This window comes from Ischnura elegans, chromosome 12 (genome assembly GCF_921293095.1).
Source record: "Ischnura elegans chromosome 12, ioIscEleg1.1, whole genome shotgun sequence".
NCBI lineage: Eukaryota > Metazoa > Arthropoda > Insecta > Odonata > Coenagrionidae > Ischnura > Ischnura elegans.
In genome coordinates, this window is record NC_060257.1 from 61468729 (window position 1) to 61489397 (window position 20669).

The window sequence follows — 20669 nt, forward strand, 5'->3', positions numbered from 1 at the left end:
AAAACTAGGGAACACAGAAGAGGATAATTCAATCCTGATATTTTAGAGTTCACACTTTTTCATACTACGTGAGCCGACCTAAGCGTCATTTACATGTTACTAGCGTGATAAGTAAATATTTGCCCGCACCACAGGTTTATTAAAATTTTATATCAAACTATTTACCGGGGTCAATATTTCATATTTGAGTCACAGTCCAATTTTGAAAAGGATATACTTTAACTACCTCAAAATCTTCACGATGATATATGTAGCAACTAGTAAGTAATGAAAGAGTACCTAATTCGCCGCGAAAAATAAATACATACTTGGTGCGTCATCTAAACCGAAAAATCTTTCGAATGATACCGCATGACACGGAATTCCATCGAGTTAACAGCCAAATTTAACATAGAAAAAAACTGGGATAATTATTCCAGTTAGCTACATTTTCTCTATTTATCATCAAACAACCACGCGAAAGCTAGAATAATACGAACGTTCAGTAGGCGAAAGATGGAGACAACGGCGAATAAAAAAATGTAATTATAATAGTTGCTTCATTACGCCAACATGAGCTCAAACTCTACGGTGTAAAAAGTAATAAAAAGCTGTTAAAAAAAGATTCTTACGAAATTAAAACAACTACGACACGACGGTCGCATACTCCGAAAAATCGATAGTTACTATTCTCAGCCGCACCGCATCTACGCTTCATATAATCAGGTATGATAATACACATATTATAATCAACCAGGTAACTAAGATCCGACGCATCATTAAGTTGATTCGCGCATTGATCACGAGTGATCTAGCAAAAGATCGGGTAAAGGAGGCCTTCAGACTTCAGTGCACCCTTTGAAGTCCGAATGGAGATCATGGCGATAGGACAAAATAAGAATTTTACACGCCTAAGTTAAACGAGAGATGCCTGGTATTGATCGATGCAACACCACACAACCTTAACGTTGTAATCTCTCGATAACGTAACGAAGTAACGTTCACTAAAGTTGCGTCCAAAATTTTCGCTTGTTCCTCCAGCAATGCATACAATAAAACGGATACTGACGCCCTTGCATTCCAATATAGGGCATGTAAACAAGGGAAATTCAAAAGTAACAACTATTTATTAGCCAGTGTTCCCGAAAGTTACGTTCAGAAGTTGCGCTCGTACCTCGATTTATGAATCGTGGATCGAACATTTTAAAACTTGTTTTTTCAACCCAATTTAGGGCACCCCATCAAAGGTTAATCAAAAGTTACTCGGTAACCATATACAGTTACGCCACATTTACCGATATTGCGTTGATAAGTTGTGCGAGTTAAGTATCTATAAACGTATTATATCATTCCAATTTAGATCTTCTGACCTCCAAGTTCTTCAAACGCTACGTGGTGAAGTTTTATTACGGCTATGGTCAACAAAAATGTTACCCGAATACGCGCTCGTTCCTTGAGTTAAAAATAAATACTGATTACTGATATTTTTCCATCCCAAGTTAGGGTTGCTGACCCCAGGAAATCAAAAACAAATCACATGGCAACTATTAACATTTACACTAATTTTTACGAAAGTTACGTTCAGTAGTTGCTCACGTTCCTCAAGTTACGCATCTGGGCATGTCCTTAGGAATACTGATATTTTTCCATCCCAAATTATGGTTTCTGACCCTAGGTAATAAAAAAATACACGGTAACCATTTACGACTACGCTAATTTTCACGAAAGTTAAGTTACTAAGTTGCGCACGTTCCTCAAGTTACGCGTCTAGAAACGTACTGAAGAATATTGATATTTTTCCATCCCAATTAAAGTGTTTTTTTTTACCCAAAGAAATTTTTAAAAAATTACATCGCAATCAATTACATCTACACCAATTACATAACATGAACGCTGAGTTTAAAAATTGCACATGTTCCTCAAGTCACCCATCTGGAAACGTGCTGGCGAACACGGACCAATAATTTTCCGTCCCAATTGAGTGTTTCTGACGCCAAAAAATTAAACAAAGTTACATGGTAACAATTTACAACTTAGCTAATTTTCACGAAAGTTGTGTTAAAAGTTGCGGACGTTCCTCAAGCTACGCATACGGAAACGTACTGACAAATACTGATATTTTTTATCCCAGTTTAGGGATTCTGACCCCAGGAAATTAACCAAACAAATGGCAACCATCTACAGTTTCGCCAATTTTTACGAAAGTTGGGTTCAAATGTTCCGCACGTTCATCAAGTTACGCATCTGAAAACGAACTAACGAATACTGATATTTTTCTATCCCGATTTATGGTTTCTGGCCTCAGGGAAACGCAAAAGTAGCATGTAAACCGTTCACAATAGCCCCACGTTCCCGAAAGCTGCGTTCATAAGTTGCGTGCATTCGTCAAATCACGCATCTGGAAACTTGCGGGCGAATACTTATATTTTTCTATCTCAATTTAAGGTTTCTGACCTAAGGAAATAAAAATATACGTGATAACCATTTACAGTTACCTCAATTTTCACGAAAGTTGTGTTCAAAAGTTGCGGACCTTCCTCAAGTTACGCTCACGGAAATGTACTAACGAATTCTGTTATTTTTCCATCCCAATTTTGAGTTTCTGTCCCCAGAAAACCCATAAGTAACATGTGAACCATTTAAAGTAGACCCACTTTCCCGAAAATTACGTTCAGAAGAAGCGGACCTTCCTCAAGTTACGCACACAGAAATGTACTGACGAATACTGCTATTTTTCCATCCCAATTTTGAGTTCCTGTCCCCAGAAAACCAATAAGTAACATGTGAACCATAGATCCACGTTCCCGAAAATTACGTTCAAAAGTTGCGCACATTCCTCAAGTTAAGCATCTGGAACCGTACAGACGAATACTGATATTTATCCATCTCAATTAAGGGTTTCTGACTAAAGGAAACGCAAAAGTAACACGTAAACCGTTCACAATAGCCCCACGTTCCCGAAAGTTGCGTTCGCACCACGAGTGACGCGAGTCGAGGAACGACCCGTGCAAAATTCCTAAGCGTTCCCTAACTCTCTTCTCGCCTTAACGAGCGTTTATTCGGGAGACGAATCCCGCTTTCAACGCTTTTTTCCCCTTTTAAAGACGCGCTTCGCGAAAAATCAATACGACGCTTACCATTTTGCGCAATAAAGTTCTGCGTTGAGCCGCTCGGATACAAAGTTCTTGGGCGAAATCCTCCTCCTGAACCCGAGCGTGTGCATACTAAAAAAATAAGTAAAAACACTCGAAAAAAAATGATAAAATAAAAATACATTTAAAATAAAAGTTTGAACAAGAGCGTCGGCCGACGGCTGCTGTGCGGTTTGAAGCGGTCGCACGGAGGAGTGCCTGCCAAATTGGGGCGGCAACGAGTCAGCGTGAGAAAAGGGGACTTACCTTTCTCAAGGGTCCCTTCATTTAGTATTCAAGGTGTATGAAACGCTCTTGCGACCCTCCGAGGGAAAATGTTTTTAAATGCAATAAACAAACTCGAGGCTCGTGGAAGCCGGAGATAACGAATCACTCGGAGGTCTTAAATGAAGGTGGGTGAAACGCAACACTATACTTCAGCCGCACTGCATTTTCTGGAGAATTTTACGAGTCAAATATAAATATATATCACGTGAATTCCCGTACTTCGGTGTTGACTACAGAGACTCTGCCGCAACGACGTGCTTTGGTATGAATGATAAATTACAAATTTATTTTGCTGTTTCAAAAAGTCAAATATAACAAAACAAACTAAAAATGTTAACTTCATTACAAAATCCGAAGATTAAAGCTTGATGGAACGGAATTTTCCATACGTACCAATAAATACTTACAATTTTCCACGATTATAAAACTTGCATTTTTCCACCATGCTTGCATTCTTCTACGATTATAATACCTACATTATTATAAACGTGAAAACTTGCAAGTATTTATTTCGATAATATGACTTCACTTAAAAATACTTTAAAAAAACAAATGGTACCAAAAATAATAAAAATTTAAGTTACAATTTTTTTAAACTTGGATTGCCATTGCTTTTACAGTAGAAATCACTCCGCACAAAAAAGGAAAAATTACTATAAGCAATAAGTATAAGGTAATTAATACATAGGCATGAAATTTCACAATATTTATTACAAAACATGTGTAGATCATTTTTAATTTAAGTAGATCACCTACTTTCCCAGTACTGAGGAGTAAAAGAAAGGAAGCTTCTCCAATGAAATATCTTATAGAGAGTTTTGAAGGACGTAGTACCACACAAACCAAACTTATCTATTTTTAAACAAATTTTCATTTTGAATCCACATATGTAATGAATGTAAATTCTTTGAAGTAAAACCATATAGAACAAGTTAGTAATAAAAGTATATCAACCGTTAGCTGTAATAACTTCCTAGCATTATCAAGTGCAAATTAATACACTTAAGGAGGACCTGCAGTGACTACATTACACAAATCACACTATTTATTACACTTTTTCTGATGGATTGTCCAAAAAAAAAATACTTTTAAAGATGGCCCTTCATGATGACACCATTAAGACATCATATTTTAAGTAAATTACTGTATTTTTCTAATTCTTAAAAACTGAATAAACATTAACAGAAATAGATACCCATACTGGCATCACTCAGCGGGAGCTAAAATTGAGAGGTAAGAAAAAGAGAGAAAATACCATTATCATGTGAGCTATTGTAATGGTCACATAGTTATTACTCCAGAGAAAGGTTCAACCGATTCGGGCATAATAAAGCGGAAGTTCAACATATTGAAATACATGGTAGTTGCATTTTTTCAGTTATTTAACGTGCTATATGTATTGAATACATAATTGTGGAAAAGTTCAACTATCTTATTTTTCAATACCAAAGAAAGGTACTGGGGTTAGGATAACAGTGAGTAGAAGCTGATAACATTGAACAATTGAATAGAATAAGTTCAGTCCATTGAAAGTAAATTTATAAAAGGCATACAATTAGGAAGATACGCAAAAAAAATTATTAACTGGCTCAAACACAAAGAAATGTTCTCAAAAAACTAGAAAGTCTAGAACAAACAAGTGGCAATTTCTGTGAAGAGACGTGAGCTTGACGAGATGGATACTTGCTCAATGCAAAGAGTAATTTAGAGATTTTCAGAATGATAACAATGAATGGTGTGCATAAGACAAAACTAATAGGAGGGTATAATAGATGTATCAATATGGTAGATTGCTCGAATTTATAGGAAACTAAAAGTGCAAATTCCGCATCTGATAATGCACATACAGTTTGACAAAAACTTCTGAATAGGACCACTCACTATAACTCAGAACACATTTTCTTTCTTTAACTTTGACGCTCATTCCTACAGGTGGAGCCATAACAAAGACCTAAGAAAAAACTGCAGAAAAGAAGCCTGGGATAGTGAATGGATATGAGCAGCGAGTAAAATCAATGCTGTCCAAAATCCTTTTCATGAAAGGAGAAAGAACTTTGAACCTTTGCAGCAGATAAGTAGACTCCAGCAAGCAAGCTCCAAAAGAAACTGAAAATTGTGAATTCTACAGTTTTATAAGCTAGCAAAATCTCGAAAATAAAATTTAGCGATGATCGCATCAAGGACAATTGTTTTTCTTTAAAGTTTTAGTAACTTACAAATTTTCATAAATGTAGCAAGGTTCACCTGGAAACTTTTAATCCTCTTATTATTTATCCTCATATTATGATTATTTTCTTTCAGAGCAATATCAGACTAAGGGTTGAAGTAAAGTGGTAACGTAGATTTATAAACAACAGCTAACATCAGAAGGAAAAATCATGGTCCTTAAACCAGTCAGATGACAGAACACTATCATTCTAGAGATAATTAATGCTTGCTTATTTCTCTCCTGGTGTACATCTGGTAAATCAAGTCATATTACATCTCAAAGATGAGGGGAAAAAAGCTGTTAGAAGGAAATGTATGGAGACACCCGAGCCACACACCGTGTACGAAGTATGGTTGAATGAAGTAGAGGTTCGGCTTACTGCCATTAGATGCATGTAGCACTCATATTTTAATCACAGACATCAAAACGGCGAACGCACACCAGGTTAGAAATCAGAAAAGCCAGGTTCAAATACGAATCAAGACAATTTATTTCCTGCATCACGTTTCATTATTTACTGTTTCAAACCACCTATAGAAATCACTTGAGATAATTAGTTGTTTCAGTCGTGACTTTATGGAATCTACTTGGCATAGTGAAAAGTAAAGAACTACTAAGTATTCTTCACTTTTCATTTTATCAATTGAGGTCATAAAATGAGTATTGTAGAAGCATACAAAGTCGTTCATTACCATGGTTATAGAAACTAAATCAATGAAGTACTATAACTGATAACTTCAGGCTTCACTTTGTGAAACCTCTCCATACTCGAAATACTGTATAAAACTTTGTAAGGTTCAGTATTATATTAATATGGGCACGACCCAGGTTCCGTAACATAGATGTAACCTACCTGAAGATGTAACTACGCTACGAAACCCGGGTCGTGCCCATATTAATATAATATTGAACCTTAGAAAGTTTTATTCCTTTATTTTCAATGAAGTAACATCCAGCTCCATCATTGTGCAGTTCTCCAAGGCAACTAAAGTAACACATACCTAGAAAAGTGATGAAAATAGGGTTCATGTAAGCACATACCTGAATAAAATGGGTTCAGCCTGGCATCTCCCGTGAGCCTGTCCATGGTTTGCACTTCTGTCCAACACCAAAGGTGCTGGACAAGTTAGACAAAAACTGCAAGTAAAAAGTAGATCATTGTGGCACCTCAGTAGCAAAATGATAATTAAATATATTAAAAAATAGATACAACATGCCAAACTGACAAAAAACAGTACCTAATAACAAGAGGAATACTCCAAAAAATTCAAATTCAGCTATATCAAGCTAAACTATGATAAAAAAATACCACAATTAACTCGTAAGGATAAAACATACTTTCAAAATTCAAAATAAAAAACAAACATTACAACATTAATTTCAACCTTATACCTATTACTTGAAAAAACTGAAATTTAATAATCATATGATTAAACAGGTAAAAAATCCAAAGCAAATAACGCATTATTAGATCCTTGCAACATGCATTCCTCACTGGAAAGAGCCAATAACATCTTTGCCAGGCTCACATCGAGGCAGCCAAAACATTTATAAGAAAACAACACATCACCCAATTAATAACGATGCAATAAATTCAAATCTGACAGAACCTCCGCAGCAATTAATAAATGATATAAGTAAGAACTAGGAGCTTAATGGGCATTAAACTTACTCAACAGGGTAGGAGATCAAGAATCAAGGAATATCTTGAGGTTGAGATTTACATACTTAAATAATTAAGAAATAATTAAGTGCTATACTCAAGGTAGTGAAGAGTAAATATTGTTAATATTTATTAAGGGTCATTTCTATTCTCAAGAAAATAGTCACAAAATGAAAAATATTTCAGGAAGATTAAGCAATATTCTCACAAGCATACTGGAAATGAATTAAGAAACCATGAACTACAGATCATGCCAAATTGTGCAGCAAGAAGACCAGTTATAAAATACTGGGTATACTTCACTGAATTGATTATAGATTTTTATCTATCCATTTCATTAAATTACACAACAAGCAATGATTAAAGCATTCACTCAGCAAGAAAAAGATAACTTCATAGCAAAAACAAAAGATCTTGGTTACGAATGAGAACTCTATAGAACTGCCACATGAAAATCCACAGTGAAGCCAAGACTTGGTGTCATAATATTTAGTAAAAAATAGTGGGTATACTTCAATGAATTGATTGTAGATTTTTATCTACCCATTTCATTAACACTAGAACGTCCGAGGGGATCAATTTGATCCTTTTTCGATTTTCAATGTATTTATTTTGGAAACCATAATAGGTAGAGTGTTTTCCTCTCGTGACTTTTACACATTTTTAAGTTACTTTATGGACCAAGAAGAAGAACCACCCGATATCATTACTTTGTAAGATAATATCATTTTCACCTTAAACGTCCGCAGGGATCAATTTGATCCCTAAGCGAGAAAAATTGTATTACGTAGGGTGATAGCCTTTAAACTTGCCGCGATAGCATTAATATTGTTGCAACTTATCATTCAAACCTTTTCACCGTCTTTTCATGAATGCAAGTTGATATCCCTCATTTCCATTACCTATTTCATTCACTCCAACTGCCTTCGGTCGGACAATCTGTAATCGCCAGCGTGCAATTTTATTGGGGTTCTAAACTAGAACGAAGACTTCATCTGCGTCCTCAAGACTACATTAGAGTTAGCTAATATCGACTATGGGAAATCTGATGATAGTGATTTATCCTCAGAGGATGAAGAGTGCATATTAGGTAGTGATTTAGAGTCGAGTGAATCTGGGGTAGAAATGGAAGTGCCCGAGACCAAAGGAAGGAATTCCGAAAATGACAGTGATAGTAACGGTGAGCTATACTTCCACATTTCTTTCTTACTAACAATGTTTCAAGTACTTTTGCCCACCATCCATGCTGCAATGGCATAATGATCTAAATACAGATTCTGATGACGAGCCTCTCAGCATACTTCGACGCCAAGATATATTCCTAAACTAGCGTCGAAGTTTTGACAAAACTAGAAGTAGTCGTTGCGCTAAGGAAGCTCAAGGAGTTTCACAGGAAAACTTTGCAGCCAGCAATAACCAAAACGGTAGGTGCATTTCACTAGTATTATCTATCCTTATTTTGATAGTCCTTATAGCTGTTTCATGCTTATATTTGTTCCCAGGTGAAACAAAAGAGAACCAACACACAACCCCCGATGGCACGGTGTGGTTGAAAGCGGACACAGGCACTTTTTTCCTGGGCGTAAACCTCAGCAAAATGTCCTGAAGGAAAAAGCTGGACCAACCTCCTATGCAAAAATTCACGTAAGCGGTGAAAGAGATGCTAGCGTCTGGCGTATGTTCATTGATAATTCCATACTCCTCCACAAACGTAATTCCACCGAAGCAGAGGGTAATCGTGTTCTTCAAGGAAATTCCTGGTCCATATCAATACCTGAACTGGAGGCATTCATCGCAATTCTTTATGCAAGGGGCGTTAGTGTATCAAGAAACATTGAACTACAAGCGCTTTTCTCCTAACATCTGGGTCTACCATTTTGAAGTGAAATTATGCCACGAAATCTTTTACGTGAAATTATGCGTTTTCTCAGGTTTGATGAGAAGACGACTCGCTCTTTTCGTTTGTAAACAGTTAAATTTGCCTTAGTTTCCGAAGTTTGGAATAAGTTTGCAAAGAATTGTTGTAGCTATTGTAGACGAGGGGAAGATAGCACTGTTGATGAGCAGTTATTTCCTTGCATAGCCAGGTGTCCGTTCACGCAATTTATAGCTTCAAAACCTGACAAGTACGGGAAAAAGTTCTGGATTGCCGTGGATGTGAATTCAATATGTGCTGATTGGCTTTCCCTATCTCAGCAAGGATAATTTACGACCATCAGCGTCTACCGGTGATGCGTCTGATGGGGCCATATCTAAAAAAAGGCAGAAATGTTACCGTGGATAACTATTTTTCATCTCTAAAATTGGCGAAAATGCTAAAAGAAAGAGCTCTAGTTGGAACGATAAATAGGGTAAGAAGAGAAATACCTGCATCTGTGAAAACATCAAAAACGGCGATTCACAGTACACAGGTTATGACACATGATGGAATTTTACTTAGAATGCATCAGGGCAAGAAAAATAAGAATGTTTTCTTACTTAGTAGCCAACATCCCAGCGTAAAAATTCTTACAAACAAGAAGAAGACACCGGAAACAATGAAATATTAAAACCACGCAAAAAATTATTGTTGACCAAATGACAAGGCACCTTACGGTAAAAGATTCATCAAGAAGGTGGCCCTTGAATAGATTCTACAATATTCTTTACCTCGCTGCTATAAATGATTTCGTGATATACAAAGCTGTCACGGAAGAAAAGCTGTCAAGGAAAGTATTTCTTCAAAAATTATCAGAATAGTTAAGATTCAACAACTTAAAAACAAAAAGTGATGGAATTGAGCCAGTACCTGAACTTAATGAAAAAATTTACAACGCAGCACCTAAAGGATAATTGCCAAGTGCAGAAAAACTGCAAAAGTAGTGAAACAAGGGAGATGTTCATGAAGTGCAGGAAAATTGTTTGCGAACAATTCACTGATAGAGTGAAGTAATTTTGTGTTGACTGCAAGGAGTCTTTTAATTAGTAAACAACAATTTTTAAAGTGATAATAAATTTTAAATATATTCATATAAGTATTTATCATGAGAACGTATTTGAAATCTTTACAATATCTTCTCAAACTTCATTTTTTGAAAATAAATGGAATAAAAAATTCAAAAAGAAAATTGTCTAAAAATGAGTTTTTTTTACGCCCTGCCCCGGGTGTGATTGACCTCATACTAGTAAAACGAAATAAATGGACCAGTAAAACAATAATATTTATGTTATAATTTTATTTCCCACACCTATTTGCATATACATGCGGATAACTCGAAGGGGATCAATTTGATCCCCTCGGCCGTTTAAGGTGAAGTGGAAGTCCGGACGTTCTAGTGTTAAATGACAAAACAAGCAATTATTAAAACATTCACTCAGCAAGATAAAGATAACTTCGTGGCAAAAAAAGATCTTGGTTACGAATGAGAGCTCTATAGAACTGCCACATGAAAATCCACAGCGAAGCCAAGACTTAGCATCATAATATTTAGTAAGTATTAAGACCCCACAAGAATGGGAGATACAAATAACAGGAAAATCAGAAATGGGATAAGAAAACTGACAATAGATTATGAGGAGAAATACGTTAGAAAGATTAAGAGAGATGAAAGATATTTCACTGAATCGAAGACAAGAATGTTATGAATGTTAGCAAAAGGGTAAGAGTTATGAATCTCCAAATTGAGCTGAAACATTAGATCTTATACTTCACAGGAATCAATAAGCGTGAAATATCTTGGTGCCATGATAAAGATCTTATTATCGTCATTACAAGTTTTTCTGCTTGATAATTTATGTAATTTGCAAAGGCATCATCACACTATGCTCTATAATATCATAGAGCAAAGCAATTTATGCCACACACACAAATAAAGACTAAGTAGGCAACTTAAAGTTACTCCGAAAAATGTGGCATGGAATGTGTGAGGAAAAGAAGTACTTTACCAGAAATAAAAATTGTAAGGGATAAAGTAAGTAGGTAAGGGATTAAAAAATTAGGATAGAAAAAAAGAAACTGTAGGAAAGACGTAAAAATATCATTCCATTACAAAAAACGGAAGGAAAAAACTAAATATCCATTCTAGAATGATGAAGTCATATGTATATGCTGACTTGCAATAGCTTGACCTTACTTGGTTGCGTACACCATATATGGAACCAAAATCTTAATATCCAAAATCTATGGTAATAGACTGACACAGGTTCTCTTTTCCGAATACAATTGTAAAATGTAAATTCAAAATAAGTCCACGCCCAGGACGTTTTGCTTAAGGGTACCCTCAACATTGGAAATCATGCTCAGACAAAACGCGAAGCTGTTACTTGGAGAATGTAACCAATACCAGCAGGAACCACGCCTAACACTGAGAAGTTAATACACGGCAACTTGCAAGACAGGATATAAATTTCAAAGAAAAAATTGAAGAATTCTAAGAATACTAACATGCCAAAACTACATAAGTCATTCACGGTTAGCTCCAACTATTTTCAACTACCTTTCTTCAAGATTCATGGTTATTTTTACAGGAAATTCAGAGCGGCGGAACATTCCTGGAGTCGTCTCAATCCCCATCCTGATCAAAATAGTTGAAATTAACGTTACACTTAATGACAACACCTTGTTAATGACACAGCTCTTAAATCCCCCATCAACGAAATTTCAAAGCCATATGCCTTTGAATTCTTAGATATAAATCTTAGAACTCCAAGACACAAAAGCATTGTAAAACTACCACGGTTTCATCAACTGTTAGAAACTGATTGCCAATGAAACACAATAATACAAGTGCTAACAAAAGCTACTTCAAAGATATCATATAAGCACTTGCATGCATTAAACTCCGATATTTTTCTTCATAGCACTTCAGAAGATAGGAAAATGGCCATATTTAACACAGATTACTGGAGGAGGAGGACAAAACCTCCACTTGGTCAGCAAAACACCAAATTGAACACAAATCCAGCTAATTAGATGAGATAATTGGCCATCGGAGAAGACAAAAGAAGTACCTCGAATAGGACACCACAATTTACATTCACTATGGACAGCACACCAAGGATTTTCGCTCAAGTGCATAACCGGCATCAGGTTCTTGTTATTGAAAAAAACTACCTCTTATGAACAACACTTAACTATACATTAGATCACTTCAAAGGTAATACTACACGCTAGGGAATACAATCTTATATGACAATACCTCCTTAAAGTGTTGGAATATAAATAGGTACAATTAGTATCTAATTAACACTAGAAACATTGTTTACATGGTATGATGGCTAGCAGAATTCCTCTACGCAAATGCATTCGTAAACAACCGCAGAAGATTCGACAACTTACACAATCAGTTTATGAACATCATGCCACACTTTATCCTTGAGATCGATACACTTGGTTTATAAACGAAATATAAACCACAAAACGCACATCACTGTTTTTGACACTTCCCTATCACTGCCATTTCGGAGAGGACGTGACGTCACAAAAATACATCCCTGTTCGCCATTATGTGCATCCATTCGTGACATCGAATTTATGTATTATTAAGCAAAGAAAATGTTAGGCGTAATAAAAATAATTATTATTTTATACTTAGTGTCGTTTAAACACTTCTATTCCGTTATTTACGGTGGACTATACTTATTAAATTAAATTACACATTGCGCGACTTAGCATTGTTTGAACTCAAAATTTTCACCTCCAGTGACCGAAATGGGCCTATAAATTTTTCATACTCAATCAAATTTTTGGCGTGTTATTTGAAGTTCAATTTCGTTCGATCATTATTTTTTTGCTGCATTATACAACAAAAAAAAACTTTAAAATGGGGAATTCATGAAGCCAAAAGCGACTATATATGTAACAGGCCGTTAAACTTAATTTCTTTCATAAAACTTCCGATTCGAGTTACGTGGTATTGTGTGTAGTAAGTTACGGTTATCCCTTACCATAGATATTATAAAAATGGCCTTTATTGCGTTAATGTACGAATGTAAGAAGGTTTACATGGAACATACTAGTGTCTTGGGGGATAAATGTTCAAGCAAGGTGACTGGCTAGAGTACCTCTACTATAAGGAGAAGAGAAATAAATCGTGACATATTTTGTCACGCAAAACATTAGTGCAGACTTAAAACCTCGCCTTTGGGGAGATTGATTGTGTTAGTTCTTTGGTTTCCAATTGTGTGTTGTAGTTGTTTTAGTACAGTGGGTGTTTCTTCGTCTTTAAATTTTCTCCTGTGAGAAAAAAATTAGGAAAAACAATGTCCCTACCACTTAAAAACACTAAGTACAAACTTTTAAGTTTAAAAGTTGCCTGATACCACACCCAGTCACCACCCACATTGAAAAAAAAGCATATTTGGTCATGGATAGAAAGAGGAATTCACAATTCCAGTAAGCACCAATGAGAAGTCCATTAACGATTTTAAATCCCAAGGCCAGGTCACCCCTGGATAGATCCCCAAAGCCTCTAATTTAACCCCGCCCCTTTTAAATCATTTTCTAATTTTTTAGTGCCAAAATAAGATAATATTTTTTTCCAGGCATCTCATTTTTCAAATGTTTTCCGGATCCGTAGCCTAGGGTGGGGGGTGAGGGTAGCTCCCACAGGTCCTCCTCATCCCCCCAAAAGCACACCTAATTACGCCACTGATATAAACGATGGTGACTTTAAAGTTGTATTCTTCTCCTATTCATACTGAGGTACTTTAAATTGCTCTCCTAGATTTTAGTTGCAGAAAGAATAATTAGTAGCGTTAATTTTTTTGTCATTTACATTTTGAATGTAACAACATAGGGTTTCGTTGAACTTTTCTTGTTCTGGTTTCGAATCTCATCAATCCCAAATTTGAGTGTTTGAATCTTATGGATTTAAAAGATTTGGGGGGGGGGGTTGGCGGATTAGATGATGATGAATTAGAATTAGGGTACCACACTGCAGATAGGAAAACTATCATTCTTATTTTATTGGTTCTGTACGTCAGACCTGGAAATCTAGATTGGTTCTACGATTATGCTCTCTATGTCACCCTGAAAGTTCTTAGTTGCTTGGGAAAACTAAGCCTGGCATGTTCCCTTGGATTCTATTGGCTCCCAACTGACTTCATGTAAAATCTATGCTAAAAACTGTGTTTGCTGGGGTCGAAACAAAATAGGAGTCAAAACTATTTCTGGTTGAAACTAAAGTAAACCTATGGGACAAAAAAAAATGTAGATATGTTTCGCACCGAAGGGATCACGTGCTTCACCTTCAAACAGATTAGTTTTGACCCACACACCGAGTACAAAGTATGGCTGAATGAAGTAGAAGCTTGGCCTACCAGCATTAGATGCATGGGGTACTCATATTTTTACCACTAACAGGAGAATGGTGAAAGCAAACTGGCCATTCGATTTTTAAGCTCTATGTTTTAACCTCTCTACATGGTATGTCAAACGTAATGGGTCAAAACTAAACCCTCTTATCATTAGCCAAGCCCACTCATGCTTTCCTGGTTCTAATAATAACCACATTTTTGCCACATCCAGAAAGCCACAAAGATACATTGAACCTGGTATAATTCCTGATCACATTGGCCCAACCTGGGGGTCAGACTGAGGCCAGTGTCAGACAGAGTCACCTAGGACACACCATCCAAGGGGCATCAATCCAATATATCTTCAACTCTAATCGTCAAATTTCATTCTGAAGTGATCTCAGCTGAAAGGGTGTAGTAACACCCTAAATGTACATGTTTAATCCAAAGTAAAACGTGGAAAGGTTTGCTATGATCAGAAGCGGCAGGCTAAGTTGCAGATGGTCCGCCATGTGAGTGGTGCCATCAAGTCCGAAACAAGAGACACATTAAGTTTGTGAAAGTGACATATGAAGGCAATAAATGTATAAAGTCTAGGCACACTAAGTTTCCCGCCTTAAACTTCTTATTTTGCTAATTGCAACAGTCACTAAATGAGAATGGGCGAGGCCAATTGTGGTGAGTTGAGGTGTTGTGGGTTGAAGCCTTCCGGTTGAGCTGCCATCAAGGACCAAAAGAATAGGCTGGGCAACACTTTCGACAGGCATTGAGAGAGGTACGTCACCTACAATAACAATTACCTGATAGGAATCACACTGGGTTACTCATAATCTGAACTAGATGAGCTCATGTCTCTAATGGTGGAACTCAGGCAGTGAGTGGTGGATTTTGATGATGGGGATGTGCTCCTCTTTTCTTTCTAGTGGTCATGGAGGTTAATGACAGCAGATGAGACCCAATGTGGTCCCTGAGAATGTTACAACCACCAGGACCGGGACACAGCTAGGAATTAAGGCTAGGAGGGGTTTTAGGAGCAACTAACATTGGGGGGTCTGAGGGTGAGGAATACCCACCAGGGTAAGCAGGAAGGTCGGGGGCCCACTCCTAGAATATGTTGCAGATAAATGGCTCAAAATGGTGAGTTTTTCTGATTTCTGATGGATATTTTATTAAACCTTATGCTATTCTATATGTAATATTGATCCAATAATATTAAGTGAAATTAAAACTTAAAAATTTCTCTGGGGGGGTTTTATCAACTAAACCACCCCCCTCGCTGCACCACTACGGGACACATTTACTAAACTGATTTGCCCAGTTATCCCGGGGAGGGGTTTGGCGGGGAAGGGAAAAAGAAAGAAGTACCACCACAATAGCGAGCCCACCGACGCTTCTAGGGTGAGGATAGGGCTGGAAAGGAGGGAATAGGGAAATCCCAACGCCATCGTTAGGGGGGCGTGGGCCACTACTAGCGAAACCACAACTTGATGTTTCTACGGAAAGGAAAGATTTTCTTATGGAGAAGAAAACCCCTATGTTTTTCCGTAGATGGAGGTTAATGACAGATGACTTTCTTTTCTCTTACATCAAAACTCGTGTGGAAGCACATTTGATTCCAAATGACACTTCCGAGTGACTCTACTGCTCCAGCCACCATTACTTAATATAAATTTGAAAAATTTTCCTTCTTTCCTTTGTCTGGCTAATTAAAAATATCCTGTTTCTTGATACCACTCTTTACTATAGTATAATTTTTGGGGCTCCTCTCATATCAACTCATTACGCATTTTCAGACTTCAGAAAAAGGCTGTTAGAATAATAGCCCAGAAACCATCCAGATACTCATGCAGACCCTTATTCAAGGAGCTAGGCCTTCTGCCACTGCCTTGCATTTATATTATGATTACTGTGCTGTACATCAAATCTAATATCATAAGCTTCCCCCTTAATAGTGACCATCACTCCCATCACACAAGATGCAAGCATGACATACATTACACTACTACAAGGACAAACTTAAACAAACTGGGCCCGAGGGAAATGGGGGTACGACTTTATAATAAACTCCCTGCTGATGTAAAAAATATTAAAAAAGATAATGCTTTCAAAATACAATTAAAAAGTTCCTTCTTTCAGGTTCATATTACTCTTTGGAGGAATATTACATGAGTTAAGGGCTTGATGGAATGTTATATGTGATTTTTTATTTTCCTTTCTTTGTTATGAGTGATTATTATATGTGATATATATGTACACTGATTTTATGCTTGTGCAGTAACTTATGTTTTTGATGGACGTGCCTTATACCTGTGCAAATGTACCTTGGTCTTTTGGGCAAATAAAACATATTATTATTATTACTAAGACATTGTCCCCTTAGGATTTTTGATGATGGTGGATTATGTTGCTGCTGGGTTTCCCCTACATGGCGATGGCATCAAAGATGGGCAAAAAGATGTGGAAAACTAGACCAGTAGATTCTAATCGTGGCGGATTATTTCAGATGTTGCAAGTGAGTATCAAGAAATTTGCTTAAGGGGTGTGGTATGTGGATTACCAATACTTATCATTTGTTATCAAATCACAGGAATCAGAAAACTATACATTTCATTAAGCTGAAGTTTCATTTATTCCATGCAGAAGTTACATAATAGCCATAGCTGGTTTTTACAAAAAATGGACCTAGTAGTGATGGCTTAGTGTGCATAGGAGCAAGGCCGGATCCAGGATTTTGTTCTGGGGGTATCCCGTAATACACATAACAAAATGAACACAATGATAAAGGGACCACATAAAAAAATCTTGCCTACTTTTTACGGGTCTTGGGGGGAGGGGGGGTCCATGCCTTCCTCTGAATCCACCTATCCATGTGTTTGCTCCCTAAATCTGCCTGATTTTCCCAAAACTTCTCAAATCTAGGGCTAGTATTATCAATATGTTTCTTTAAAGGGATATATTCCTTAAAGGGGTGTCATACAATATGAAATGTCAATGCATCAATAAATGGAGAGTCAAGAGGATAGGGATACTGCCCTCCTCAGAGAGTCATGGTCAGTCGCCACATGTGGCAATAAAAAATTTCCATTGCCCCCAATGACCCCTCCCCTCACTATGGCTTGTGTGTAGGGCACTTCAACTGCAACACTAAGTCCCCGAAATGGAATTTTTAATCTATGATCCCCTTGGAATCTTTCTGTAAGAGTAGTCTAATGCACATGCCTGGTTTGTCTACACTTTTCCCTCGAGGAGCAAATGTCTGGAGCTGCTGGATGCCCCCCCACAGCTATACACAATGAGTATTAAAAGTACCAAGAGTAAATTTTTCCTGATATGAATACATTAGAATGCGTTGGCACTACACATGCTCGATGGCAGTTCATAACATTCGAAGAGCCCATTGCATGCAACCTCACATTTGTATTTTAATGGAGCGAAAGTTTATTAAACTATTACTTTTATTAATAAATCAGCATTATTAGTTAAATTATTATCATTTTTAAGAATTATAACAATTTAGTTAAAAATATTTTTTCACAGCCTCGGGCGACGCCAAATGAATGTCTTTTACTTAGTCCTATTAAATAAAAGTCCTATCCTCTTGCAGATAGTATAACAACAACAGCTTTCATAAAAGGGCAAGAATAGGAACATTTGTGAAAAATAAGAGTAAACCAAAGGAGGAAAATATAAAAAAATAGTATTTTGAAAACAAAAAATTTTAATTTTATCGCTACATAGTATACAGTCTAAGCCGCCGACTCATGGCCCAATAAAATGGCGAGCTGTCCCAATTAAGCGGAGAATACTCTGGGATATTCCTCTATTGGGTTCTGTTCTTCAAGATCTGCCCCAATTAAGCGGCTGCCCCAAGTAACCGGTGGACCCATTAAACTGAATCTACCGAACTACATAATGTGGGCTGGTTTTGAGGGGCAGTAAACACCTGATTATATCCCTTCCAACATTCCATATAACATTCCAAGAGCCCGTTGCAAGCAACCTCACATTTGTTTTTAATGGAGCTCTGTCCAATGACTCGGTGCCAGCAAAAATGCAGCAAATGGTCGCACAAGGTCAGACTGGCCATGGTGGGTGGGAAGGAATCCTCCCTTGGGCCTGGCCCCTCAAAGGCCCAGCCTGTACCTGTATAATGCATTTGCGCAGTCCCATGCATAGGAGTATTTGGTTGAGCCTGCTCTTTCAATTCAAAATACTAACTTCAAAACAGCAGAACTATTTTTCTAAAAAAATTTTGAGAAATTTTAACATGCTGAAAGTCTGTTGCTATGAAGGTAGACGAGAATACAATAGGGTAGTTTCCTTCATCAAAGAAAACGAAAGTCATTGATTGCGATTCGTTACCCACCATTACTGTATTTATAATATACAAATTATTTCGTTTTAGAAATACCGGTTTAGACGAATGGCAATGGTCCATTTCTATCCTCATTTGAAAAGGGCCAGATTGGCGCCCATGCGATGCCACTCCACATGACGTCACAGGGACCTAGTTTCTATACGAGAAGATAGGAGTTATACGTCGTCTGAGGTTACCAATGCATACATGAGGCGCAGAGCTCAGGGAAACATGTCTTAATAATCACTTATTAAAACTGGCTAAGGTCGGAAAGTTTTCTTCATTTGATAAGGTATTAATAATCCTTATTTAAGCCAAGTGGTACCAGCCAGCAGGGTACTCAGCTACCCGCTAGCAGCCTGCGTCGTATCAGCGCTCAACTCGCCTCAAGGTCACCTCACAAGGCGGCAGCGGGAACCAGAAATACGTCACACGGAGAGATTTCCCGACATTCATACTTACGCGTCGCGTTTTCGCGCGCTAGAAAATTTTCACTTTCATTTAATCGCGAAAAATAGATATCGTCATTTAAAAATCTAAAATCGCGAAATAAGTACTCCAGGAGTAATAATCTTTCGATTTAGGCAATAAAAAAATAATAGGAAACCACCCTATTGTGGGCATGCTAACTTAGAAATCAGAATAACTGGTAACACAGAAGCAAATTGAACTTATTAGTTTGAATCATTAAAAACACTCATGTTAATGTTATCTTTCACCTTCTCAAAAGGGGGCCTTTTCAGGACCTCTGACCATGTTGCTGCCAAGACCCTAGGTAACCACTTCTCTCTTGCAGGAGTATGCAATAAAATTCTGGGTTGGACTGGGGAAATCTCGAACGGAGACTTAGGGGATGATTTGTCAAGTTTTCAACAACAAAAGCATGCCAAAAAAATGCAGTATTTAAGGTGCACAAGCTCATCGAAGGTGGCTGAAAGAGTAAGGAGGATGAGACCCACACCGAGCACATGTTGAACTCAAGAACCACAGAAACGAGAGTGAAGTGCTGAATTCAGGCTGTCAAAAAGTCACGTAAGTGTGCACATGATTGCAGATGAAATTAGCATTGACAGATGAGTGCAGAGCATAAATCACTGAAAATTAGGACATGCAGAAGATCTTTGCTGAACTGAATCCGAAGGTCTTGACGGGCAGCTCAAAGCAAAAGCAAGTACCTCCTTGTGATGACCATCTACATGGACATTACGATCGCTCAAGCCCATCCATTGTTGATTTGGCAACAGGTAGGCTCTAAGCCAGAAATTTGCTGTTTTCTATGGCCACTTTGGTCGCATTTTAATTGGTTTTCAAAAAATTCCGTAGCGCAGAGATGAGTGCAATGCGATCCAATTAAGTCATGAATTTGATAGATCATGTCATGTAAAAAAATTTCGGTTGACTTTTCTAATTTTACCTTATTTCACTGTGAAACTCGGATCAATATGTCCGTCAGCGACGCAAGTGGCAACTTCTGTAAACCCATTTAAATGTGCGGTGCGTGACAATACATTTGTAAGCTGACTTGATGACCCTCTTTTGTAATATGTATTCATGCTAAAATCATACATGCCAGCAATAGTCAATTTCTGATGACTTGACGATGCTTAGGCCCTTGTTTCGAATTGGATAGCAGCGAGAATTCAAGATCAAGCTCGTAGCACCGAAATGACCTGTTCCTATGACTTCAGGTGAATCATGCTATCACAGGAGAAAGTGAATAGAAATCGTGCAACTTGAAAACCAAAGAACCCATTGACATCTCCTTAC

The 20669-nt window shown here is 37.3% G+C and overlaps 1 protein-coding gene across 10 annotated transcripts in view; it reads right to left on the minus strand.

Moving 5' to 3' along the window:
- Window positions 1–12732, minus strand: part of LOC124168997 (rho guanine nucleotide exchange factor 18) — a 165263-nt gene extending 152531 nt beyond the window's left edge. For 9 of the 10 annotated variants that reach the window (XM_046547446.1, XM_046547453.1, XM_046547452.1 and 6 more), the window contains exons 1-2: window positions 12588–12732; window positions 6649–6744 (exon numbers count right to left, since the gene is read on the minus strand). In XM_046547446.1, the coding sequence (XP_046403402.1) occupies window positions 6649–6694 (46 nt within the window). In that variant the 5' untranslated portion in view covers window positions 6695–6744; window positions 12588–12732. Of the gene's footprint in view, window positions 1–6648; window positions 6745–11745; window positions 11824–12587 lie in introns of all 10 variants that reach the window. The other variant, XM_046547444.1, reaches the window with a different exon arrangement.
- Window positions 12733–20669: the final 7937 nt, after the last annotated feature.